The sequence below is a fragment of the Nerophis lumbriciformis genome, linkage group LG23 (genome assembly GCF_033978685.3).
Source record: "Nerophis lumbriciformis linkage group LG23, RoL_Nlum_v2.1, whole genome shotgun sequence".
In the NCBI taxonomy this organism is placed as follows: Eukaryota; Metazoa; Chordata; class Actinopteri; order Syngnathiformes; family Syngnathidae; genus Nerophis; species Nerophis lumbriciformis.
The window spans coordinates 39,248,075-39,275,753 of record NC_084570.2 but is presented as its reverse complement, the minus strand read 5'-3'; the positions used below and the strand labels follow the sequence as shown (position 1 = coordinate 39,275,753).

Below are 27,679 nucleotides of genomic sequence, written 5' to 3'. Positions count from 1 at the left end.
GCTTTCTACCAATCACCACCTGGTGGTGAGTTGGCTGCGATGGTGGGGGAGGATGCCGGACAGACCTGGCAGGCCCAAACGCATTGTGAGGGTCTGTTGGGAACGTCTAGCAGAGTCTCCTGTCAGAGAGAGTTTCAATTCCCACCTCTGGAAGAACTTTGAACATGTCACGAGGGAGGTGCTGGACATTGAGTCCGAGTGGACCATGTTCCGCACCTCTATTGTCAAGACGGCTGATTGGAGATGTGGCCGCAAGGTAGTTGGTGCCTGTCGTGGCGGTAATCCTAAAACCCGTTGGAGGGCACCGGCGGGGAGGGATGCCATCAAGCTGAAGAAAGAGTCCTATCGGGTTCTTTTGGCTCATAGGACTCCGGAGGCAGCGGACAGGTACAGACAGGCCAAGCGGTGTGCGGCTTCAGCGGTCGCAGAGGCAAAAACTCGGACATGGACATTATTATTATTATTATTATTATTGATTTATTTATTGATTTATTTATTTTTTAATATATTTTATTAATATTATTTTTTTATTTTTCCCCTCCCTCAGGGGGGAACTCGACAGGGTGGTTGCTGGTTGTTCCATCTCCATCGTTGGGGTCCCTGTGGGTGGGGTGGATGGTTCCCGTGGCCCCGTGCTGGGCGGTCCAGCGGCGGTCGGCTTGGATGAGGTGGCCGGGGCTGGGCCGCACCGTGCTCTCTGGGGGTGGGGGTTGGGCTCGTGGGGGCCCGATTGATGGTGGGGCGAGGGCGGTCTTCCTGTCCGGTTGCGGGGAGTTTGTGGGCTCACCGGGCGGGGCGTCCCGCCTTTCTGCCCGTGTGGGGTGTGGTCTCTCGCTGGCTTGAGGTCTGGCTGTCCCCTGCTTCTCTCGTGCCTTGTCCTCTGCCGGGTGCGTCTGTCTGCGGCCTGTTGCTGGCTCTTACGGGCGGCAAGGTGGCCCTGGCTCTAGGGTTACTGTCGCTGGCTGTTAGTGGTTTGGGCTCTCTGGGTGGCTGGGGCCGTACTCTGGCTCCCACACACACTGGGAGTCAAATATATTGTACATACAAATACACATATACTCACATACATACTGTTATCCATACATACATACATACATAGGTACCTACGCTCCCACATACATACACAAATACAGTACATACCTACATACTCAAAGTTCGTACATCCACACGCACATTCACTGTACAAACATACATATACACATACTGTACATATACATTAACTGTACAAACATACATATACACATACTGTACATATACATTCACTGTACAAACATACATATACACATTCTGTACATATACAAGTACATATGCATACATACACTCATGCACATAATCACGTTTCATCAAACATATATTAACGTTGTTGCTCTAGGGGAAACTGGGTAACACATCGCACACTGACAAAGCTTAACCTATTGTTACTATAACAATCTACAAGGTTAATATAGATTGCTTCTATTTCTTCCCCTCCATTTTTCTGCATTCTTTTGTATCTCTAGTTATCATTACGTTTATGTATTGTTGCATTTGAACAACTGTATTGTTGATAATAGAGGTAAATTATTGGTATTGTTCATTATCAATAGCGCTATTTCTATTGGTATTTGTATTGCTCCATTTGTAGTGTAATAATGCTCATTGTCATTTCTGTATTATTATTTATTTCGCTAACTGCTTCTTTGCTATCACTTTTACCATCATATTTGTACATATCGTATTTGCTGATGTTGCTCTATTGTTGTTGTTGTTATTGTTGTGTTTGCTGTTGTTTTTGTCTCTCTGTCTAATTCCCCTCTTGTCCCCACAATTTCCCCCTCTGTCTTCCTTTTTTTCTCTTTCTATCCCCTCCTGCTCCGGCCCGGCTGCATCAAATGATAATATAAATACATTTAATAAAGTTAAATACAAATAAGACAACAAGAGAAGTATCCTACACTTCTCTTTTGTAAAGTAAATCTGAACAGCCAATATGGGCATCTAAATCAACTATATGATTTGCCTGAGAAGCTGGACAGGACAAAAAATAAATAGATAAAAAATAAAATAATTTTTTTTTTTTAAACATTATTTGTATACTCTAGCCCATGGGTGTCAAACTCAAATTTGGCCCGCCGTGTGATATCACGTGGCCCGTGAGGTGATACCAAATTAACACGAGAGCTGGCCCGCCGATTATATACAACGGCGGTGCTGTGGTACACCGCTAATTCTCATACTTGCCAAACCTCCCGGGAGACTTCCAAATTTCAGTGCCCCTCCCGGAGAATTGTAACGACCCCTTTTTTCGTCCAATCCAACGAGTGCTGGCTCAGTTACATAATATTTGCGGCTTTAGAACGCACACAATAGTGAATGCAACGCATACTTGATCTTCAGCGATACAGGTTACACTGAGGGTGCCAGTATAAAAACCTTTAACATTGTTAGAAATATACGCCACACTGTGAATCCACACCAAACAAGAATGACAAACACATTTTGGGAGAACATCCGCACAGTAACACAACATAAACACACAACAGAACAAATACCCAGAATCCTTTGCAGCACTAACTCTTCCGGGACGCTACAATATACACCCCCGCTACCTCCAATCACCCCCCCCCCCCCCCCCCCCCCCCCCCCCACCCACCCACACACACACCTACACACACCTTGTAGCGTCAGGTATCAGGTGTTGTGCCGGATAATGCACCCCCGGCGTAGAATGCACCCCCTGACGGGAGTGTTTTCTACACACAGGTCCGGTGGCCATGGATGAAGTGCTGGCTGTCCAGAGTCGGGACCCGGGGTAGACCGCTCGCCTGTGCATCAGTTGGGGACATCTCTGCGCTGCTGACCCGTCTCCGCTTGGCATGGTCTCCAGCTGGCCCCAATATGGACTGGACTCTCACTATTATGTTAGATCCACTATGGACTGGACTTTCACAATAATATGCTAGACCCACTCGACGTTCATTGCATCCGGTCTTCCCTGGGGTGGGGGGTGGGGGGTCACCCACATCTGCGGTCCTCTCCAAGGTTTCTCATAGTCATTCACATTGACATCCCACTGGGTTGTGAGTTTTTCCTTGCCCTTATGTGGGCTCAGAGCCGAGGATGTCGTTGTGGCTTGTGCAACCCTTTGAGACACTTGTGATTTAGGGCTATATAAATAAACATTGATTGATTGATTGATTGATAAAAAAAATAAAATAAAATAAAATAAAATAAACTCGGACATGGGAGGAGTTCAGGGAAGCAATGGAAAACAACTTCCGGACGGCTTCGAAGCGATTCAGGACCATCATCCTCCATTACAGGTTCATTATCTGATTGTCTTTGACTTGAAGTCGGTTCATGGACTGAGTCTCTACGTTCTGTCCTATTCAAAGGCAGTCTTAGCCAATAGCGTCCAGTGCTCTGTTCATCCTCTGAATCCTCCGAGTTGTCACTGTCAAGCATCTGTGGCTCTGCATCACTAGCTCTTGAACCTATTTTTCTCTGTCTTCCCGCAGGTGCTGAGTTCACTGGACCAGGAAGAGTTTCGACAGGTAGGTCACTCACAGGCAACAACAGAATACGATGCAGGGTTCTTGTTTTCTGCTTGTCTCCACTTTCTTGATACACAACGTACACAGGGTTTTCTGATACCTGTTCTTTGACTCGGTATATGGCTCTTTCCCAATACGACCTTAGCTTTCCAGGACCTCCTCGTTCGCTGAGTTCCTCACGAGCACTCTGTCTCCAGGTTGCAGGGCAGATCCTTTCATCTTTTGGTCGCAATATGACTTGCCTCTGGCACTTGACTGCTTGCTGTTCTCGCTTGCAATGTGATAAGCCTCGGGCATTCTCTTTGCCCACTTCTGTGCATAACCTTTTGGTGTGACTGGGTCTGTTTCTTCCATCAACCCAAATAACAGATCGACTGGCAGGCGTGGGTGATGGCCAAAGAGCAGATAATGTGGCGAGTAGCCAGTGGCCTCATGCCGGGTACAGTTGTACGCATGTACCATTTGTGGTAGATGGTCTTTCCAGCGCTCCTTTTCTCGGTCTGCCAGCGTTCTCAGCATTTGCAATAAGGTGCGGTTAAACCTCTCTGCTGGGTTGCCTTGTGGGTGATATGGTGACGTTCTGGAATGTCCAACTCCTGAGAGTTTCTGCAACGTCCGAAACAGTTCGTTCTCGAACTCACAGCCCTGGTCGTGGTGCAGCTTGGCCGGATAACCAAAACGTGGGACGAAGTCATTATATATGCGTTCTGCTGCGGTATGACCTGACTTGTTCTTCGTAGCGTACGCTTGTGCAAATCGCGTGAAGTGGTCAATTGCAACCAGGATGTATTGATAACGTCCCTTGCTAGTCTCAAGGTGTAGGTAGTCAATGCAGACGAGTTCTAGGGGGAAGCTTGTCGTTATACTGCCCATAGGAGCCCGCAGGTGAGCGACAGGTTTCTTCTGTTTGATGCATGGGCACCTCCTGGTAACATAGTTCTCAATCTCCCTCTTCATATAGGGCCAGTAGAACCGTTCTCTAGCCAGGTTGAGCACCATCTCCGTACCAACATGTCCCATCTCGTCATGAAGATGTTTCAATGCCACAGGTCTGTATTTTGCAGGTAGGACAAGCTGCTGTCTGGAATCAGTCCGTCTGTACAGGAGTTCATTCTCCAAGTGTAGCTTACTCCACTCATGTAAGAGCTTCCTGGTATGTACATTGGCTGCTTTCCGCATCTCATCAGTGAGTGCTGTACTTGTCTCCTTGAACTTCACGATCTCTCGCTGTGCTCTCACCAGCTCATCATGGCTTATCGTTGGCAGGAGTGCAGGTGGCTGCTGTCTGGTGTTCAGAGAGGAGATGTGTAGGGCAGCGATCCAGGCGACATCTTTCCTCTGAGCCGCTCTGTTTCCCTCCCACGTTGCATACACCACATCTTGGGTTAACTCCTCAGTGCAAGCGGACATATATCTGTCAATGTCTAGCGGGATCCGTGACAGCGTATCTGCATCGATGTTTACCTTGCCCGGGCGATACTTCACATCAAAACGGAAATCAGACAGTTCCGCTACCCATCGATGCCCCACGGCATTTAGCTTGGCACTGCTCATGATGTAGGTGAGCAAGTTATTGTCTGTATATATCGTGAAGTGAGGGGCGTAATACAGGTAGTCCCTGAACTTCTCACACACTGCCCATTTCAAGGCGAGAAACTCTAACTTCCCACTGTGTAGGTTGTAGTTTCTCTCTGCAGGGGTTAATGTTCTCGAACCATACCCAATGGCCCTCAACTTCCCCTCTTGCTGCTGGTAAAGGATCGCTCCGAGCCCCTGCTCGGACGCATCGGTATACAGCATGAATGGCTGGTTGAAGTCGGGATAGGCCAGTACCGGTGGGCTTGTGAGCATGTCCACGAGTCGCTCAAGTGTCATCTGATGTTCTCTTGTCCAGGCTCTGGTCAGGATGCCACCCGAACGCCTCCCCATGGAGGTGTTTAGGGCACGTCCGACCGGTAGGAGGCCACGGGGAAGACCCAGGACACGTTGGGCAGACTGTCTCCCGGCTGGCCTGGGAACGCCTCGGGATCCCCCAGGAAGAGCTGGACGAAGTGGCTGGGGAGAGGAAAGTCTGGGCTTCCCTGCTTAGACCTCGGATAAGCGGAAGAAGATGGATGGATGGATGGATGGATGGATACATTGTATTTGTTCGTATTATTGTTACTGTATTTATTTACATTATTAGAACTGTATTCGTTTACATTATTATTACTGTATTTGTTTGTAATATTATTACTGCATGTGTTTACATTATTATTACTGTATTTGTTTACATTATTATTACTGTATTTATTTACATTATTATTGCTGTATTAGTTTACATTATTATTATTACTGTATTTGTTTACATTATTATTACTTTAATTAGCACTGCAACATGCAACGTACTGTATGTTACCTTAGTGTTATGATGATGCAACATGTAACACACTGAATGTTACCTTAGTGTTATCATGAGGCAACATGTAGCGTACTGTACGTTACCTTGGCTCCCATCTGGATGCAACATGTAGCGTACTGTACGTTACCTTGGCTCCCAGGTGGATGCAACATGTAGCGTACTGTACGTTACCTTGGCTCCCAGGTGGATGCAACATGTAGCGTACTGTATGTTACCTTGGCTCCCAGGTGGATGCAACATGGAGCGTACTGTACGTTACCTTGGCTTCCAGGTGGATGTAAGATGTAGCGTACTGTACGTTACCTTGGCTCCCAGGCGGATGCAAGATGTAGCGTACTGTACGTTACATTGACTCCCAGGTGGATGCATCATGTAGCATACTGCATGTTACCTTGGCTCCCAGGTGGATGCAGGGCGCCGGGTGGTAGCTGCTCAGGTCAAAGTCCTCCACCACGGCGGGGGGCAGTCCCGGGTACAGCTCGGCCCGGCTCAGACGCAAGCCACTGACGAAGCCCAGCACCACCAAGACGGTGCCGTACACGGCCAGGAAGGGGGCGGACATCATGGCGTAGCGGCGGCGGTCGCGCATCATCCAGATGATGCAGGACCACACCAGCAGGGCAAAGGTCAGCCAGCTGTTGTAGGTGATACTCCATACCTGGACAGGTAGCACAGAAGATGAGTTAACGTTTGCTTGGGAGAGTCATATCTATTTCAACAAATGTGTCATAAGATAGCATAACAGCTAGCTTGCTAACGCACTGCTATTAATGAGCATTACAAGCTGATGTTACCTATGAACACTTTCTTCCCAGGCATCACAGCTGCCAATATGGCCAGCAAATACATTTCCCCGTATTCTGCCTAGCAACAACATCTATGAAAGTGTTGATAGCTTTGAAGTACATATTGCTCCCACACGCTTGAAGAAATAAATATATTAAGTGTATGCATGCTAACCATTATAAAATGATGGGGGTGTATAAATGGAAATGGTGAGTTTGAAAGTCACGCACAATGTGCTGCTGGTAAGGAATTATATTTCTGTGCTTCAAATAATCACACAGTAAAAGTATAATAACACTGTAAAAGTATGATAACACTGTAAAAGTATAATAACACTGCAAAAGTATAATGACATTGTAAAAGTATGATAACACTGTAAAATAATAATAACACTGTAAAAGTATAATAACACAGTATAAGTATAATGTCACTGTAAAAGTACAATAACACTGTACAATTATAATAACACTGTAAAAATATGATACAACTGTGTAAGTATAATAACACTGTATATATAAATAATAACAAAGTGTTAGTATCATAACACCGTATAAGTATAATAACACTATAAATATAATAACACTGTATATGTATAATAACACAGTAAAAGTATAACACAGTATAAGTATAACACTGTATCTGTATAATAACACTGTTTAAGTATAATAACACTGTATAAGTATAATAACACTGTATAAGTATAATAACACTATCTAAATAATAACACTGTTTTCGTATAATAACACAGTATAAGTATAATAACACTGTAAAAGTATAATAACACTGTAAGTAAATTAACAGAGCAGGGGTGGCCAACCAGTCAGAGACTAAGAGACACTTTTTTTTACTGTGTTACTGCAAAGAGCCACATCCTACACATGGACACACATGAACATCACCCCATCCCTTACACACACACACACACACACACACACACACAATATGTGGCAATTAGTGATCTACAAGCCCACATCGCCACTACAAAACAGCTGCGCAGGGCGAGAGCTCGTCTGCTGTGTTTTGTTGAAATACAATTAACTTGTTTTGAGGCATTATTTGTTTACATTGTATACAAGAGGTTATTTGGAATATTTCTACCTCTGCACTTTTTCTAAAACTGTGAATGTTACAGAATATAAGTGTGACTTATTTTGTTATACTGTCAAGCAGTGTTGGCGTTACCGCACTTTGTGTGTCTTTTTACGCATTGAAATCAGAAAGGACGTGCAATTCCTGAAGCCCGCGTATCAACCGAACGCGGATTTTTTTTTTTTTTACCTTGCGCCCGGTTTGCTTGATTTTTTTTATTGTATCGATTATCGCTTTTCCGCCAGTGTTTTCTTTTGTTTATATTTGCCGGGTCAAATTTTTGACCCCGTTTATTGCGTTTTTATTGGTCATAAATTTTGATTTGCCGAAAGTTTTATCAGTGACAAATACTGCCTCAGTTTGCACTCAGACAAGTTTACCGCGAGGAGCTGTCAAAATAAAGACTTGATGGTAAACACTAAGGCACTAATAGAGTTGTTACACCCTTCCTGCTTCCGGCTCCCAGACCGTAGTCGAGGAGCGCAGGGGAGACGTTCCTCCAGGGCCGATGTACTTCGGGGGTAACACCCTTCACTTTACCCGGCAGTAGGTCTTTACAGCTCCGGACTCGAGGGTGAATGACGAGGCCGGCGGTTTGTTGCAACTTTGTGACTTTATTGGTGTATTGCACGCAGCCATCCACCAAGCTACTAGCACCTGCACACACTCTCTGTTACCGCTCCCTCACCTCTCTCGCCCACCCACTCACTGAAGTCACTCACCTCACATGCTGTCATATCTTAAAGGGCCACACACACACATACGCTACTCTCATAACAGAGTTAAGAGCCGCATCAAACCAGCCAAAGAGCCGCAAGAGGCTTGCGAGCCGCGGGTTGGCCAGGCCTGCTGTAGAGTATTACTATGTCATAGAGTACAGTATTTACATAGAGTATTACTATGTCATAGAGTATAGTATGTACATAGAGTATTACTTTGTCATAGAGTATAGTATGTACATAGAGTATTACTATGTCATAGAGTATAGTATGTACATAGAATATTACTATTTCATAGTATGTACATAGAGTATTACTATGTCATAGAATGTACATAGAGTATTACTATGTCATATAATGTACATAGAGTATTACTATGTACAAAGAGTATTACAATGTCAGAGTATTACTATGTGATAGAGTATTACAATGTAATAGAGTACTTCCTACCATCATGATGATGAGAGCACTGACATAGCTGTGTTTCTGCACCAGTCGTCCAACCAGCACCAGACCACTGGGTCCTGACTGAGGACTAGAACTCAACGTCAGACTCTCCAAGCCTTGGTCAGTCCTGTCCAGGTCAGTCCTATCCAGGTTAGCCGGGTCCAGGTCAGCCAGGTCCAGGTCAGCTGGGCTTTCTACATGTTTACCAGGTGAGGTTACATGTTTACCAGGTAAGGTTACTTGTTAAACAGGTGAGGTTACATGTTTACCAGGTGAGGCTACATGTTTACCAGGTAAGGTTACATGTTTACCAGGTGAGATGAGATGTTTACCAGGTGAGGTTAGATGTTTACCAGGTTAAGTTACATGTTTACCAGGTGAGGTTACATGTTTACCAGGTAATATCACATGTTTACCAGGTGAGGTTACATGTTTACCAGGTGAGGTTACATGTTTACCAGGTGAGATTACATATCTACCAGGTGAGGTCACATGTTTACCAGGTGAGATTACCTGTGTACCAGGTGAGGTTACATATTTACCAGGTGAGATTACATGTTTACCTAGTGAGATTAGATGTTTATCTGGTGAGGTTAGATGTTTACCAGGTGAGGTTAGATGTTTACCAGGTGAGGTTACTTGTTTACCAGGTGAGGTTACATGTTTACCAGGTAAGGTTACATGTTTACTAGGTGAGATTACATGTTTACCAGGTGAGGTTAGATGTTTACCAAGTGAGGTTAATTATTTACCAGGTGAGATTACAGGTTTACCAGGTGAGATTACATGTTTACCAGGTGAGGTTACATGTTTACCAGGTGAGGTGACTTATTTACCAGGTGAGGTTACATGTTTACCAGGTGAGATTACATATTTATCAGGTGAGGTTACTTGTTTACCAGATAAGGTTACATGTTTAACAGGTGAGGTTACATGTTTACCAGGTGAGATTACATGTTTACCAGGTGAGGTTTGATATTTACCAGGTGAGGTGACTTGTTTACCAGGTGAGGTTACATGTTTACCAGGTGAGTCATACTGTGACAGAGGGTAACAGTTGGTGTAGCCAGCGCCCCCTAGCAGGCTGCCTTGGTGGTGTCCACACATGTCCTGCCAAGATGGTCCCCTCAGTGAAATCATTGGCTGTGGCAAGAAGGAACATCATCAGGACAATGAATAGGAATGTTTCTGAATATAACCATATATATATATATATATATATATATATATATATATATATATATATATATATATATATATATATATGAGTACATTATATATATATATATATATATATATATATATATATATATATATATATACACACACACATTTATATGCATATGTGTATCATTACCTCATTAGGGAGATACGTATCCTCCTCTGTGCTGTTCAAAAGCTGAAATAATGCAGGAATATAATTTCTTAGGGTTTATTTATTTATTGTTAATTTTCTAAAACAAACATTAAACTTAATTCTTCCCACTGACTTGAATAATAACACTATTAGTGTTATTATTATTATTTCTTCCATACAGAAAATAATAATTGGTCAATTAGTAGTTGTATTAATAAAAAAATCAACACAACAAAGGAAGAAGAAAACATTTAAAAAATTGCATTTTAAAGCCAATGAAGAGAATAAGTCGTTAATAATATAAATAACGGTGATCTTCCTGTACCTCCTGCTGGTCTCCCGAGATGTAAACCACTCTGGAGAAGCTTGGAGGAACATCCTGAGTGTCAAGTAGACTCTCATCAGCATTCTCCTAAAAAAGATCACATCCATGTCAGCTCTTGTTATAATTGACTTCTGTTTTGTTTGATCGGCCATTTTACTGCCCTGTCCCAGACAGCGTTTGGACAGAATCCAACCTGCTCTGTAATCAGCGCCCACTTGTGTATGAGCGCCAGCAGCGTGTAGTAGAGCAGCAGCAGGACCAGAGGGTTGACCAAGTCAGGCCAGCTGAGACGGGGCTGCATGTGCAGCACGTACGGCTCAGAACTGTTGGTCCGTATCACTCCCGTCATCCCAAACAACCTGAGGCAGACAAGACGTCCGTTCTGTGGTCTCTAAGTGTGCGTGTCGGGAGGGCTACCTGGCGTAGACGTCATCAGGCGGCACCACCTGCTGGGACAGCGGCAGCTGGTAGACGTAAATGGCCAGAAGGTGGCCGGCGCTGAAGATGGCCATCATCACACACAGGGAGCTGAAGAGGAGCAGACTGATGGGGCGGCCGAAGATCCACCACCACACCAGTCCCAGGAAGGTGGCAAAGTACACGCTGGAGGTGAGGGACGGAAGGATTATACCTGCACACATAAACATGCTTACAGCTACAAGTAGAGGTACAGCTACAGATACAGCTACAGATATAGGTACAGGTAGAGTACAGGTAAAGGTACAGGTAGAGTTCAGGTAAAGGTACAGGTACAGGTAGAGGTAGAGTACAGGTACAGGTAGAGGTACAGGTAGAGGTAGACGTACACGGACTGGTAGAGGTAGAGGTAGATGTACACGTACAGGTAAAGGTACAGGAACAGGTAGAGGTAGAGGTACAAGTAGAGGGTACAGGTAGAGGCACAGGTACAGGTACAGGTAGACGTACACATACGGGTAGAGGTAGAGGCAGAGGTACAGGTAGGGGTACCGGTAAAGGTAGAAGTACAGGAAGAGGTAGAGGTACACATACAGGTAGAGGTAGAGGTAGAGGTGAGGTACAGGTAGAGGTACAGGTAGAAGGAAACGTACATGTACAGGTAGAGGTACAGGTACAGGTACAGATGGAGGCACAGGTACAGATGGAGGCACAGGCACAGGTACAGGTACAGGTAAAGGTATAGGTACAGGTAGAGAGTACAGGTAGAGGTATAGGTAGAGGCACAGGTAGAGGTAGAGGTAGAGAGTACATGTAGAGGTAGAGAGTACAGGTAGAGGTACAGGTAGAGGTACAGGTAGAGAGTACAGGTAGAGAGTACAGGTAGAGGTACAGGTAGTGAGTACAGGTAGAGGTATAGGTAGAGAGTACAGGTAGATGTAGAGGTAGAGGTAGAGAGTACAGGTAGAGGTAGAGGTATAGGTAGAGAGTACAGGTAGAAGTACAGGTAGAGGGTACAGGTAGAGGCACAGGTAGAGAGTACAGGTAGAAGTATAGGTAGAGAGTACAGGTAGAGGTAGATAGAGAATACAGGTAGAGAGTATAGGTACAGGTAGAGAGTAGAGGTATAGGTACAGGTAGAGAGTAGAGGTATAGGTATAGGTATAGGTACAGGTAGAGAGTAGAGGTATAGGTACAGGTATAGGTAGAGGTAGAGGTAGAGAGTACAGGTAGAGATACAGGGAGAGAGTACAGGTAGAGGTAGAGGTAGAGAGTACAGGTAGAGGTAGAGAGTACAGGTAGAGGCACAGGTAGAGAGAACAGGTAGAGGTATAGGTAGAGAGTACAGGTAGAGGTACAGATAGAGAGTACAGGTAGCGGTATCGGTAGAGAGTACAGGTATAGATACAGGTAGAGAGTAGAGGTATAAGTACAGGTAGAGAGTAAAGGTATAGGTATAGGTACAGGTAGAGAGTAGAGTTGTAGGTACAGGTAGAGAGTAGAGGTATAGGTACAGGTAGAGAGCAGAGTTATAGGTACAGGTAGAGAGTAGAGGTATAGGTACAGATAGAGAGTAGAGGTATAGGTACAGGTAGAAAGTAGAGGTATAGGTACAGGTAGAGAGTAGAGGTATAGGTACAGATAGAGAGTAGAGGTATAGGTACAGGTAGAAAGTAGAGGTATAGGTACAGGTAGAGAGTAGAGGTATAGGTGCAGGTACAGGTGGAGTACAGCAACGAGTCTTTGGAAAGACAATATTGTGTGTAATGCAGGCGTGTCCACAGCTCATTTCTAACACTTTGTAAAATATTAGTAGAACAAAACAAGTCGAAGGCCCTGCGATGAGGTGGCGACTTGTCCAGGGTGTACACCGCCTTCCGCCCGAATGCAGCTGAGATAGGCTCCAGCGACCCCCCCCCCGCGACCCCAAAAGGGACAAGCGGTAGAAAATGGATGGATGGAAAACAAGTGGAAATGTAATACAAGTGTAAACATGCAGACTGTAAGGAGAACATGTTGGAATGTAATTACACTCATTCTTCTTCTTTTAAACTGGCTTGGAAAATCATCCAAACAAAACAACATATAATCAATGAAAAGATGTGAAGTAGATGTAGAGATTCAGGCATTGAAAGTAAAGACAAAAATGTAATTTATTTTTAAAATTTTTATGAGTACGTAGAACCCTTTTGGGTCCCCAAGACCTTTAGTGTATTTTCTAGTTATGGGACTGCTGCAATGCAAGCAGCCCATATTGTTATTGCTCATACTTCTAACTTTATTATTCAACTTCTTGTTCCGCACGTTTCTCTTACCGCGACTACGAGAAGAACCGGCCAACGCACCCCCACATATGTTATACCGTCGGAAAGGTCTCGTTGGCGCCAATGGCGGAAATCTAAATAGGGAACATTTCGTGTTACTATGGTAACGCTATTAACGAAAATACAAAAACATATTTTGTTTAATACAAGATGAACCGGCCAACGAACCGCCACATATGTTCTACCGTTGGAAAGGTCTCGTTTGCGCCAATAGGCGTATGTTAAATTGGGAAAATTTCAAGTTACCATGGCGACGCTATTCAAGAATAAACCAAAAAGTGGCCCAATTCCAATAGGAACGTACCTTTATAGTTAGAGATGTCCGATAATATTGGCCTGCCGATATTATCAGCCGATAAATGTTTTAAAATGTAATATCGGAAATTATCGATATCGTTTTTTTATTATCAGTATCGGTTTTTTAATTTATTTATTTATTTTATTTTTATTAAATCAACATAAAAAACACAAGATACACTTACAATTAATACACTAACCCAAAAAAAACCTTCCTCCCCTCATTCACACAAAAGGGTTGTTTCTTTCTGTTATTAATATTCTGGTTCCTACATTATATATCAATATATATCAATACAGTCTGCAAGGGATACAGTCCGTAAGCGTGCTGCTGGTCCACTAATAGTACTAACCTTTAACAGTTAATTTTACTCATTTTCATTCATTACTAGTTTCTATGTAACTGTTTTTATATTGTTTTACATTCTTTTTTATTCAAGAATTTTTTTAAATTTATTTATCTTATTTTATTTTTTTTAAAAGGACCTTATCTTCACCATACCTGGTTGTCCAAATTAGGCATAATAATGTGTTAATTCCACGACTGTATATATCAGTTGATATCGGTATCGGTAATTAAGGGTTTGGTCAATATCGGAATATCGGCAAAAAGCCATTATCGGACATCCGTATTTATAATGGGTAATTTTCCAGCACACCTGCGAGACTACCTCCTCTCGTAGCTCAGCCATTCTTTTACGTAGCTCAGTGCTGAACGTCTCATTTTGTTCACAAACTTGTCTACTTTAACCCTGGCTAAAAAGTTTTAATGTCCAATGTTTGGTTTTGGCTGGATGGCCATCGAAGTGAGGCAAGCGCCATCGGCTCAGCCTTTCCCCATTAAAGCGGATGGCTCAGCCTCAAAATCTCTCATCGAGGCTTAATGTTAAGACGTCAGATCCAAATGACACAAAAACACAAAAATTCTTATTTTCCTACTCGCTCTAACTCGGCCATTTCTCCACTTATCGGAAATCTGAGAACACCGGAACGTTTCTCAAAGCCTTGAGGCGCTCAGGGTTTTTACGAAAAGTTGATATCTCAAAGCGTTTGCCCACAATCAGACATTGTTCGGCATGAAGTTTTTCTACAAATCCTCCATTACTTCCTGTCATTGCGTAATAGTAGCAGCCTCGTCTAATTACATGAATTCCTTTGATGTCACGTGACAGCCCCCCCCTCAGGTATCTTAGTTTATTAGTGTTAACAGATCATTTTGTGTTACCATGGCAACGCTATTCACGAACCAAAAAAAAACACTTTTTGTCTACTACAAGACGAAACGGCTCACGAACCCCCGTATATGATATACAGTCTGAAAGGCCTTGTTTGCGCCGATAGGCCTATTTTATAATGGGAACATTTCATGTTACCATGGCGACGCTATTCACGAATAAACAAAAACATGGGGTCAACAGTTCAATAGGCACACAACATACAGTAGACACACAACAGAGCCCCTCGGTACAAAAAAATCTTCTTTTTTTCTATCTGCGTTGGTGTCGAGCACGTTTGCTAGCAGTAGCGTGCATTAGCACTTTAACTGCTAGCATACTTGTGAGAAAGTTAGCATGCTAGCTTTTTTTTGCTTGCATATCTCATATTAGCATGCTAATGTTTAATGCTAGCTTCTTTGCTACTTTCTATGTCTATACCAACAAATACTGCATTTTGGTATTTATTCTTCCCCAGTCATGTGCTAGCTTCTTAACGTTAGCGTGCTAGTATGCTAGCATTAGCATGGCTACGTTTCCAGCGAATATTACATTTGTTTGTGTAATTCCGCAGCCATACACCTTAGAGTCATATAACTTGGTATTTGAAACATGCTAACTGTATGCATGTTTACGTTAGCATGCTAGCTTTTTGAGCTAATTTTGAATGAGCTAGTTTTGCAATCGTTTACCCCAGAGTCATATAACTTGGTACGTGACACTAGTAAACTGTAAGAATGTAAACGTTAGCATGCTAACATTAAACTGCTAGCTTTTTTTTGCTAAATGTACACATTTTTCTCTAATTTCCCAGCCATACACCTTAGAGTCATAAAACTTGGTATGTGACACAAGCTAACTATTCTCATGCTTATGTTAGCTTGCTAGCATGCTAACATTAGCATGCTAACATTTTTAGCTAGTTTTGCAACCGTTTCACCCAGGGTCATAAACTTGGTATGTGACACTTGTTACATGATAGCATGCAAACGGTAGCATGCTAGCAAGCTAACTTAAGCGTGCTAACTTTTTCTTCTAATTATACTTTTTTTTTTTCTATTTCCGCAGCCATATACCTTTGAGTCGTGTAATTTGGTATATGAAACATGTTGACTGTTATCATGCTATCTTTAGAACACATGCTACGTGTTATCATTTTTGTGTAAACATGCTACTGTTTTAGGCTAGCTATGTGGCTCATTTTGTACAGTGACACCTAAATTTACCGGATTCATACACTCGGCACCATCTAATAAGTACGGCGGCTTCCGGGGCGGAGGTCCAGGGCACAGACAGCAGGCCCATCAAAATTTCCGCGGGTATTTTCTAGTTAAACTTGTCATTGCTCAAAAAATACAAATGAATCAAAATCGATTAACTTAACTGACTAACTTATACTTAAAGGTCTACTGAAATGACATTTTTTTTATTTAAACGGGGATAGCAGATCTATTCTATGTGTCATACTTGATCATTTCGCGATATTGCCATATTTTTGCTGAAAGGATTTAGTAGAGAACATCGACGATAAACTTCGCAACTTTTGGTCGCTGATAAAAAAAGCCTTGCCTGTACCGGAAGTAGCGTGACGTCACTAGTTGAAAGTCTCCTCACATTTTCCCATTGTTTACACCAGCAGCGAGAGCGATTCGGACCGAGAAAGCGACGATTACCCCACTAATTTGAGCGAGAATGAAAGATTCGTGGATGAAAAACGTGAGAGTGAAGGACTAGAGTGCAGTGCAGGACGTATCTTTTTTCGCTCTGACCGTAACTTAGGTACAAGGGCTCATTGGATTCCACACTCTCTCCTTTTTCTATTGTGGATCACGGATTTGTATTTTAAACCACCTTGGATACTATATCCTCTTGAAAATGAGAGTCGAGAACGCGAAATGGACATTCACAGTGACTTTTATCTCCACGACAATACATCGGTGAAGCACTTTAGCTACGGAGCTAACGTGATAGCATCGGGCTTAACTGCAGATAGAAACAAAATAAATAAACCCCTGACTAGAAGGATAGACATAAAATCAACAATACTATTAAACCATGGACCTGTAACTACATGGTTAATGCTTTCTAGCCTGGCAAAGCTTAACAATGCTGTTGCTAACATTGAAGCTAACTTAGCTACGGACCTCGACAGAGCTATGCTAAAAACATTAGCTCTCCACCTACGCCAGCTCTCATCTGCTCATCAACACCGAAGCTCACCTGCGTTCCAGCGATCGACGGAGCGACGAAGGACTTCACCCGATCATCGATGCGGTCGGCGGCTAGCGTCGGATAGTGCGTCTGCTATCCAAGTCAAAGTCCTCCTGGTTGTGTTGCTGTAGCCAGACGCTAATACACCGATCGCACCTACAGGTTTGTTCTTTGCAGTCTCCATTGTTCATTAAACAAATTGCAAAAGATTCACCAACACAGATGTCCAGAATACTGTGGAATTTAGCGATGAAAAAAGACGATTTAAGCTGGCGACCGACCTATTCCAAAATGTCTGTTTCAACTATTGACGTCACGTGCATACGTCATCATACATAGACGTTTTCAACCGGAAGTTTCCCAGGAAATTTAAAATTGCACTTTATAAGTTAACCCGGCCATATTGGCATGTGTTGCAATGTTAAGATTTCATCATTGATATATAAACTATCAGACTGCGTGGTCAATAGTAGTGGGTTTCAGTAGGCCTTTAAGATATCCTACATATACAGTATATATATACAGACGGAGGGACAGATATCTACAGTATCTATCTTATATATATATATATATATATATATATATATATATATATATATATATATATACCGGTGTGTATATATATATATATATATATATATATATATATATATATATATATATATATATATAGTGTACCATGAATTGATTTACGTGGACCTCGACTTAAACAAGTTGAAAAACTTATTCGGGTGTTACCATTTAGTGGTCAATTGTACGGAATATGTACTGAACTGTGCAATCTACTAATAAAAGTTTCAATCAATCAATCAATCAATGGTGGTCAAAAGTGTACATACACTTGTAAAGAACATAATGTTATGGCTGTCTAGAGTTTCCAATCATTTCTACAACTCTTATTTTTTTGTGATAGAGTGATTGGAGCACATACTTGTTGGTCACAAAAAACATTCATGAAGTTTGCTTCTTTTATGAATTTATTATGGGTCTACTGAAAATGTGAGCAAATCTGCTGGGTCAAAAGTATACATACAGCAATGTTAATATTTGCATACATGTCCCTTGGCAAGTTTCACTGCAATAAGGCGCTTTTGTTAGCCATCCACAAGCTTGTGCTTGAATTTTTGACCACTCCTCTTGACAAAATTGGTGCAGTTGAGCTAAATGTGTTGCTTTTCTGACATGGACTTGTTTCTTCAGCATTGTCCACACGTTTTTGTCAAGACTTTGGGAAGGCCATTCTAAAACCTTCATTCTAGCCTGATTAAGCCATTCCTTTACCACATTTGACGTGTTTGGGGTCATTGTCCTATTGGAACACCCAACTGCGCCCAAGACCCAACCTCTGGGCTGATGATTTTAGCTTGTCCTGAAGAATTTGGAGGTAATCCTCCTTTTTCATTGCACCAGTTCCATTGGCAGCAAAACAGGCCCAGAGCATAATACTACCACCACCATGCTTGGCGGTAGTTATGGTGTTCCTGGGATTAAAGGCCTCACCTTTTCTCCTCCAAACATATTGCTGGGTATTGTGGCCAAACAGCTCCACTTTTGTTTCATCTGACCACAGAACTTTCCTCCAGAAGGTCTTATCTTTGTCCATGTGATGTCAGATAAAACAAAAATGGAGCTGTTTGGCCACAATACCCAGCAATATGTTTGGAGGAGGCAGCACGGTGGTACAGGGGTTAATGCATGTGCCTCACAATACGAAGGTCCTGAGTAGTCTTGGGTTCAATCCCGGGCTCGGGATCTTTCTGTGTGGAGTTTGCATGTTCTCCCCGTGACTGCGTGGGTTCCCTCCGGGTACTCCGGCTTCCTCCCACCTCCAAAGACATGCACCTGGGGATAGGTTGATTGGCAACACTAAATTGGCCCTAGTGTATGAATGTGAGTGTGAATGTTGTTTGTCTATCTGTGTTGGCCCTGCGATGAGGTGGCGACTTGTCCAGGGTGTACCCCGCCTTCCGCCCGATTGTAGCTGAGATAGGCTCCAGCGCCCCCCGCGACCCCGAAGGGAAATAAACGGTAGAAAATGGATGGATGGATGGATGTTTGGAGGAGAAAAGGTGAGGCCTTTAATCCCAGAAACACCAATCCTACCATCAAGCATGGTGGTGGTAGTATTATGCTCTGGGCCTGTTTTGCTGCCACTGGAACTGGTGCTTTAAATGGGACAATGAAAAAGGAGGATTACCTCCAAATTCTTCAGGACAAGCAAAAATCATCAGCCTGGAGGTTGGGTCTTGGGCGCAGTTGGGTGTTCCAACAGGACGATGACCCCAAATACTTTTGACCCATCAGATTTGCTCATATTTTCAGTAGAACAATAATACATTTATAAAAGAACCAAACTTCATGAATGTTTTTTGTGACCAACAAGTATGTGCTCCAATCACCCAATCACTCTATCACAAAAAAACAAGAGTTGTAAAAATGATTGAAAACTCAAGACAGCCATGACATTATGTTCTTTACAAGTGTATGTACACTTTTGATCGCGACTGTGTATATATATATATATATATATATATATATATATATATATATATATATATATATATATATATATATATATATATATATATAAGGGCTGCAACTAACGATTAATTTGATAATCGATTAATCTGTCGATTATTACTTCGATTAATCGATTAATAATCGGATAAAAGAGACAAACTACATTTCTATCCTTTCCAGTATTTTATTGGGAAAAAAACAGCATACTGGCACCACATATGTTCTTTCAACTTGCCAAATAAAACAAGGAAAATGTTACAAAAATGCACACTTTTGACACCCCTGCTATAGATAATAAAAAATGATATCTGATAAATGTATCGATAAAAATTGCCCCTCCCTCACGAATGCTGCTGCGCACCTTCACAATTTGTTTTGTTTTTAACCTTCTTAACCCTGAACGTACATTGAAAATACACGCAACCCTAACTCAAAATGCCGGACATTTGAGGCATTTAAGAAACACCGCCCGACAGCCCCGCAAAAGAGGACATCTCCGGTGCAAAGAGGACGTATGGTCAGGACCTAGCCCGGTCGCTGCTAGCAAGCGAGCAGCGATCGGTTTTACGTCCGGTGAAACCGATCGCTGCTAGTCCTCTTTTGCTAGCGTGCTAGCAGTTAACGGGCTATGATAGACTGACCGTACGTCCTCTTTTCACCGGACATGTCCTCTTTTGCGGAGCTGTCAGGGCGGAGTTTCATAAATGCCTCAAATGTCCGGCATTTTGAGTATTGTTTACACAACGTGCAGTACGCTACTTAATATGTCCGTTTGGAAACTCGTTCGGTACACTTCCGCACTGAAACTAAACCCCCGTACCGAAACGGTTCGATACAAATACACGTACCGTTACACCCCTATTATTTTGATTATTGTTTCTCAGCTGTTTGTAAATGTTGCAGTTTATAAATAAAGGTTAAAAAAAAAAAAAAAAAAAAAAAAAAAACGTAGCCTCTGCGCATGCGCATAGCATAGATCCAACGAATCGATGACTAAATTAATCGCCAACTATTTTTATAATAGATTTTAATCGATTTAATCGATTAGTTGTTGCAGCCCTAATATATATATATATATATATATATATATATATATATATATATATATATATATGTATGTGTGGGAAAAAAATCACAAGACTATTATATATATATATATATATATATATATATATATATATATATATACATACATATATATATGTAAGTCCCAGGCCGCCCCGAAGCAGTCAATCACCTTCATCAGAGCAGGACAGAAGGCAAGCTGTCAACCCAACTTCTCAGGGGGGCTCCTGTTCCACCGCTCGTGACTGGCAGCTCCATGTTGACCTGGGAAGGCAACTCAAGTTCCCGGCCAATATCGCTACCACGTCACTCCGCCCAGACATGGTGTTAACATCGGAGTCAACCAAGCAAGTGGTGCTACTGGAGCTGACTGTCCCCTGGGAGGAGCGAATTGACGAAGCAAATGAGCGTAAGAGGGCCAAATATGCTGAGCTCACTGTAGAGTGTCGGAGTAACGGCTGGAGAGCCCGCTGTGAACCAGTCGAAATTGGGTGCAGGGGTTTTGCTGGTCACTCACTACAGCGTGTGTTCAGAATCCTTGGCATTAGAGGACTGCAGTCGAGAAAAGCCACCAAGAACATCCTAGAGGCCGCAGAAAAGGCCTCCCGGTGGCTGTGGATCCGTAGGGGGGATCCGTGGTGCGCTACTTGGACACAGGCCGGGGTCTGATCACCCCCGGCTGGGTCGCCCGGGCGAGGGTGTCTGATGATTAAAGACCCGAAACACCCTATGACCCCGGGTTTATCACTGATGACGTGTCCAAGCATCACCGTGAGGTGTATTCAAGTTCTATATATATATATATATATACATACATACATATATATATATATATATATATATATATATATATATATATATATATATATATATATATATATATATATATATATATATATATATATATATATATACTGTATATATATATATATATATATATATATGTATACATGTAAGTAAGTATAATCCAGTAGAGTACCTGCCAGGCCCAGCAGCAAGGTGACCACCACCTTCCCGGCCGTGTTCATGATGGTGGACAACAGCAGCCTCAGTCCCACTGCAAACATCAGCAGCTTCTCAACAAACTGAGGCGGACTGCTCGTCAGCGGCACCGTGCTCTGGTCCGAGCTGCCGGAACTCTCGCTGTCCGCCTCGGACTCGGTGTCGGACGTGTCCGGCTCCTGTCGGGGCCCCCACAAGCAGACGGATGTCAACACGTCTCCATGGCCGTCTGGTGCTGGCCTTACCTCGGGGTCAGAGGGCGGGATCCCGTTCTCGTGGAGGTTAACTTGAGGCGCGGCACGTAGCAGCTTCTTACTCAGTCTCACCATAAAGACGGTGGACGTGAACAGGCCAACGTCCGGGGCCAGGAGGCGCATGATATTCCCTGGGTCTACGGAGCTCAGTCTGAAACACACACACACTTTAAACGTGCTGCTAAAGCCAAGACTGAAGTCCAGTCAAAGCTGTCAATCAAAGAAAACAACAACACTGGGATAAAGACTGATGGGATGGTTGTATCTTCCCCTTTTTATCAACAATTCATCATCAACCTCATACAAAAAAAGCCAGCAGATGTACTTTTGACACTTGTACAGAGATGAAGATGTTATTTGTAAATCTTAGGGAGGTACTTTTGACACTTGTGCAGAGTCAAATATGTTATTTGTAAATCTTAGAGATGTACTTTTGACACTTGTACAGAGTCAAAAATGTTGTTTTTAAACATGGAAGATGTACTTTTGACAATAGCACAGAATTAAATATGTTGTTTGTAAAGCTAGCAGATGTACTTTTGACACTTTTGCAGAGTTGAACTTTGTAAAGCTACTTTTTACACTTTTACAGAGTAAAGTATGTTTGTAAAGCTAACAGATGTACTTCTTACACTTTTACAGAGTTAAGTACATTGTTTGTAAAGCTAACATATGTACTTTTGACATTTTACAGAGTTAAATTTGTTTGTAGAGCTCGAAGATGTACTTTTGACTCTTGTACAGAGTTAAATATGTTTGTAAAGCTAACATATGTACCTTTGACACTTGTACAGAGTTAAATATGTTTGTAAAGCTAGAGAGGAAGTACCTGATGATGCCCACATGGTAGAGGAAGTCCTCCCAGTGGCCACTGACTGGTGAAAGGAAGCAGCAGGTAAAGCACAGCAAAATTAACATGTGATTGTACAATGAATGATTGAACGAACAAATTAATGAATGGATGGATGGATGGATGGATGGATAAATGAATGAATCAATGATTGAATGAATGAACGAATGCTGTTTCACCCTGAGGACTGATGTAGGCGAAGGGGATCTGCATGAAGCACTGCAGGGCGAGGAAGGTGACACAGGTGTAGCAGATCCAGCGCAAGAACTGACCTGTTCTACCTGCACACAAACAACAACAACTTAGACCAAACAGGTTTGACGCCGCATGTTCTACCTGCACACAAACAACAACAACTTAGACCAAACAGGTTTGACCCCGCCTGTTCTACCTGCACACAAACAACAACAACTTACACCAAACAGGTTTGACCCCGGCTGTTCTACCTGCACACAAACAACAAAAACTTAGACCCGCCTGTTCAACCTGCACACAAACAACAACAACTAAGACCAAACAGGTGTAACCCCGCCTGTTCTACCTGCACACAAACAACAACGTAGACCAAACAGGTGTGACCCTGTCTGTTCTACCTGCACACTAACAACAACAACTTAGACCAAACAGGTGTGAACCCGCCTGTTCTACCTGCACACAAACAACAACTTAGACCAAACAGGTTTGACCCCGCCTGTTCTACCCGCACACAAACAACAACTTAAACCAAACAGGTTTGACCCCACCTGTTCTACCCACACACAAACAACAACTTACAAAAAATAGGTGTGACCCCGCCTGTTCTACCTGCACACAAACAACAACCTGCACCAAACAGGTTTGACCCCGCCTGTTCTACCTGCACACAAACAACAACTTACACCAAACAGGTGTGACCCCGCCTGTTCTACCTGCACACAAACAACAAAAACTTAGACCAAACAGGTTTGACCCCGCCTGTTCAACCTGCACACAAACAACAACAACTAAGACCAAACAGGTGTAATCCCGCCTGTTCTACCTGCACACAAAAAACAACATTTTAGACCAAACAGGTTTGACCCCCCCTGTTCTACCTGCACACAAACAACAACAACTTACACCAAACAGGTTTGACCCCGCTTGTTCTACCTGGACACAAACAACAACAACTTAGACCAAACAGGTGTGACCCTGTCTGTTCTACCTGCACACTAACAACAACAACTTAGACCAAACAGGTGTGAACCCGCCTGTTCTACCTGCACACAAACAACAACAACTTAGACCAAACAGGTGAGACCCCGCCTGTTTTACCTGCACACTAACAACAACAACTTAGACCAAACAGGTGTGACCCCGCCTGTTCTACCTGCACACAAACAACAACTTACACCAAATAGGTGTGACCCCGCCTGTTCTACCTGCACACAAACAACAAAAACTTAGACCAAACAGGTTTGACCCCGCATGTTCTACCTGCACACAAACAACAACCGACACCAAACAGGTTTGACCCCGCCTGTTCTACCTGCACACAAACAACAACAGCTTTGACCAAACAGGTGTGACCCCGCCTGTTCTACCTGCACACAAACAACAACAACTTACACCAAACAGGTGTGACCCCACCTGTTCTACCTGCCCACAAACAACAACTTAGACCAAACAGGTTTGACCCCGCCTGTTCTACCCACACACAAACAACAACTTAGACCAAACAGGTTTGACCCCGCCTGTTCTACCTGCACACAAACAACAACAACTTAGACCAAACAGGTGAGACCCCGCCTGTTCTACCTGCACACAAACAACAACAACTTACACCAAACAGGTGTGACCCCGCCTGTTCTTCCTGCACACAAACAACAACTGACATCAAACAGGTTTGACCCCGCCTGTTCTACCTGCACACAAACAACAACAACTTAGACCAAACAGGTTTGACCCCGCCTGTTCAACCTACACACAAACAACAACAAGTTACACCAAACAGGTGTGACCCCACCTGTTCTACCTGCCCACAAACAACAACAGCTTACACCAAACAGGTGTGACCCCGCCTGTTCTACCTGCCCACAAACAACAATTTAGACCAAACAGGTTTGACCCCGCCTGTTCTACCTCCGGCTGTTCTACCTGCACACAAACAACAAAAACTTAGACCAAACAGGTTTGACCCTGCCTGTTCTACCTGCACACAAACAACAACCGACACCAAACAGGTTTGACCCCGCCTGTTCTACCTGCACACAAACAACAACAACAACTTAGACCAAACAGGTGAGACCCCGCCTGTTCTACCTGCACACAAACAACAACAACTTACATGAAACAGGTTTGACCCCGCCTGTTCAACCTGCACACAAACAACAACAACTTGGACCAAACAGGTGTGACCCCGCCTGTTCTACCTGCACACAAACAACAACAAGTTACACCAAACAGGTGTGACCCCGCCTGTTCTACCTGCCCACAAACAACAACTTAGACCAAACAGGTTTTACCCCGCCTGTTCTACCTGCACACAAACAACAACAGCTTACACCAAACAGGTGTGACCCCGCCTGTTTTACCTGCACACAAACAACAACTTAGACCAAACAGGTTTGACCCCGCATGTTCTACCCCCGCCTGTTCTACCTGCACACAAACAACAAAAACTTAGACCAAACAAGTTTGACCCTGCCTGTTCTACCTGCACACAAACAACAACCGACACCAAACAGGTTTGACCCCGCCTGTTCTACCTGCACACAAACAACAACAACAACTTAGACCAAACAGGTGAGACCCCGCCTGTTCTACCTGCACACAAACAACAACAACTTACACGAAACAGGTTTGACCCCGCCTGTTCAACCTGCACACAAACAACAACAACTTGGACCAAACAGGTGTGACCCCGCCTGTTCTACCTCCCCACAAACAACAACTTAGACCAAACAGGTTTTACCCCGCCTGTTCTACCTGCACACAAACAACAACAACTTAGACGAAACAGGTGAGACCCCGCCTGTTCTACCTGCACACAAACAACAACTTACACCAAACAGGTGTGACCCCGCCTGTTCTACCTGCACACAAACAACAAAAACTTAGACCAAACAGGTTTGACCCCGCCTGTTCAACCTGCACACAAACAACAACAACTAAGACCAAACAGGTGTAACCCCGCCTGTTCTACCTGCACACAAACAACAACAACTTACACCAAACAGGTTTGACCCCGCTTGTTCTACCTGCACACAAACAACAACAACTTAGACCAAACAGGTGTGACCCTGTCTGTTCTACCTGCACACTAACAACAACAACTTAGACCAAACAGGTGTGACCCCACCTGTTCTACCTGCACACAAACAACAACAACTTAGACCAAACAGGTGAGACCCCGCCTGTTTTACCTGCACACTAACAACAACAACTTAGACCAAACAGGTGTGACCCCGCCTGTTCTACCTGCACACAAACAACAACTTACACCAAATAGGTGTGACCCCGCCTGTTCTACCTGCACACAAACAACAAAAACTTAGACCAAACAGGTTTGACCCCGCATGTTCTACCTGCACACAAACAACAACCGACACCAAACAGGTTTGACCCCGCCTGTTCTACCTGCACACAAACAACAACAACTTAGACCAAACAGGTGAGACCCCGCCTGTTCAACATGCACACAGACAACAACAACTTAGACCAAACAGGTGTGACCCCGCCTGTTCTACCTGCACACAAACAACAACAACTTAGACCAAACAGGTGTGACCCCGCCTGTTCTACCTGCACACAAACAACAACAGCTTTGACCAAACAGGTGTGACCCCGCCTGTTCTACCTGCACACAAACAACAACAACCTACACCAAACAGGTGTGACCCCACCTGTTCTACCTGCCCACAAACAACAACTTAGACCAAACAGGTTTGACCCCGCCTGTTCTACCCACACACAAACAACAACTTAGACCAAACAGGTTTGACCCCGCCTGTTCTACCTGCACACAAACAACAACAACTTAGACCAAACAGGTGAGACCCCGCCTGTTCTACCTGCACACAAACAACAACAACTTACACCAAACAGGTGTGACCCCGCCTGTTCTTCCTGCACACAAACAACAACCAACATCAAACAGGTTTGACCCCGCCTGTTCTACCTGCACACAAACAACAACAACAACTTAGACCAAACAGGTGAGACCCCGCCTGTTCTACCTGCACACAAACAACAACAACTTAGACCAAACAGGTTTGACCCCGCCTGTTCAACCTACACACAAACAACAACAAGTTACACCAAACAGGTGTGACCCCGCCTGTTCTACCTGCCCACAAACAACAACAGCTTACACCAAACAGGTGTGACCCCGCCTGTTCTACCTGCCCACAAACAACAATTTAGACCAAACAGGTGTGACCCCGCCTGTTCTACCCCCGGCTGTTCTACCTGCACACAAACAACAAAAACTTAGACCAAACAGGTTTGACCCTGCCTGTTCTACCTGCACACAAACAACAACCGACACCAAACAGGTTTGACCCCGCCTGTTCTACCTGCACACAAACAACAACAACAACTTAGACCAAACAGGTGAGACCCCGCCTGTTCTACCTGCACACAAACAACAACAACTTACACAAAACAGGTTTGACCCCGCCTGTTCAACCTGCACACAAACAACAACAACTTGGACCAAACAGGTGTGACCCCGCCTGTTCTACCTGCACACAAACAACAACAAGTTACACCAAACAGGTGTGACCCCGCCTGTTCTACCTCCCCACAAACAACAACTTAGACCAAACAGGTTTTACCCCGCCTGTTCTACCTGCACACAAACAACAACAACTTAGACCAAACAGGTGAGACCCCGCCTGTTCTACCTG

The 27,679-nt window shown here is 43.6% G+C and overlaps 1 protein-coding gene across 1 annotated transcript in view; it reads right to left on the bottom strand.

Annotated features, from left to right (window-relative positions):
• Positions 1 to 27,679, bottom strand: part of LOC133622628 (piezo-type mechanosensitive ion channel component 2) — a 177,838-nt gene that overhangs the window by 107,490 nt on the left and 42,669 nt on the right. The window contains exons 3-13 of the mRNA XM_072915846.1: positions 22,991 to 23,092; positions 22,791 to 22,836; positions 21,953 to 22,112; positions 21,685 to 21,886; positions 11,075 to 11,288; positions 10,851 to 11,016; positions 10,658 to 10,744; positions 10,333 to 10,374; positions 9,980 to 10,118; positions 8,979 to 9,169; positions 6,326 to 6,592 (exon numbers count right to left, since the gene is read on the bottom strand). Coding sequence (XP_072771947.1) covers positions 6,326 to 6,592; positions 8,979 to 9,169; positions 9,980 to 10,118; positions 10,333 to 10,374; positions 10,658 to 10,744; positions 10,851 to 11,016; positions 11,075 to 11,288; positions 21,685 to 21,886; positions 21,953 to 22,112; positions 22,791 to 22,836; positions 22,991 to 23,092 — 1,616 coding nt within the window. The remainder of the gene's footprint in view (positions 1 to 6,325; positions 6,593 to 8,978; positions 9,170 to 9,979; positions 10,119 to 10,332; positions 10,375 to 10,657; positions 10,745 to 10,850; positions 11,017 to 11,074; positions 11,289 to 21,684; positions 21,887 to 21,952; positions 22,113 to 22,790; positions 22,837 to 22,990; positions 23,093 to 27,679) is intronic.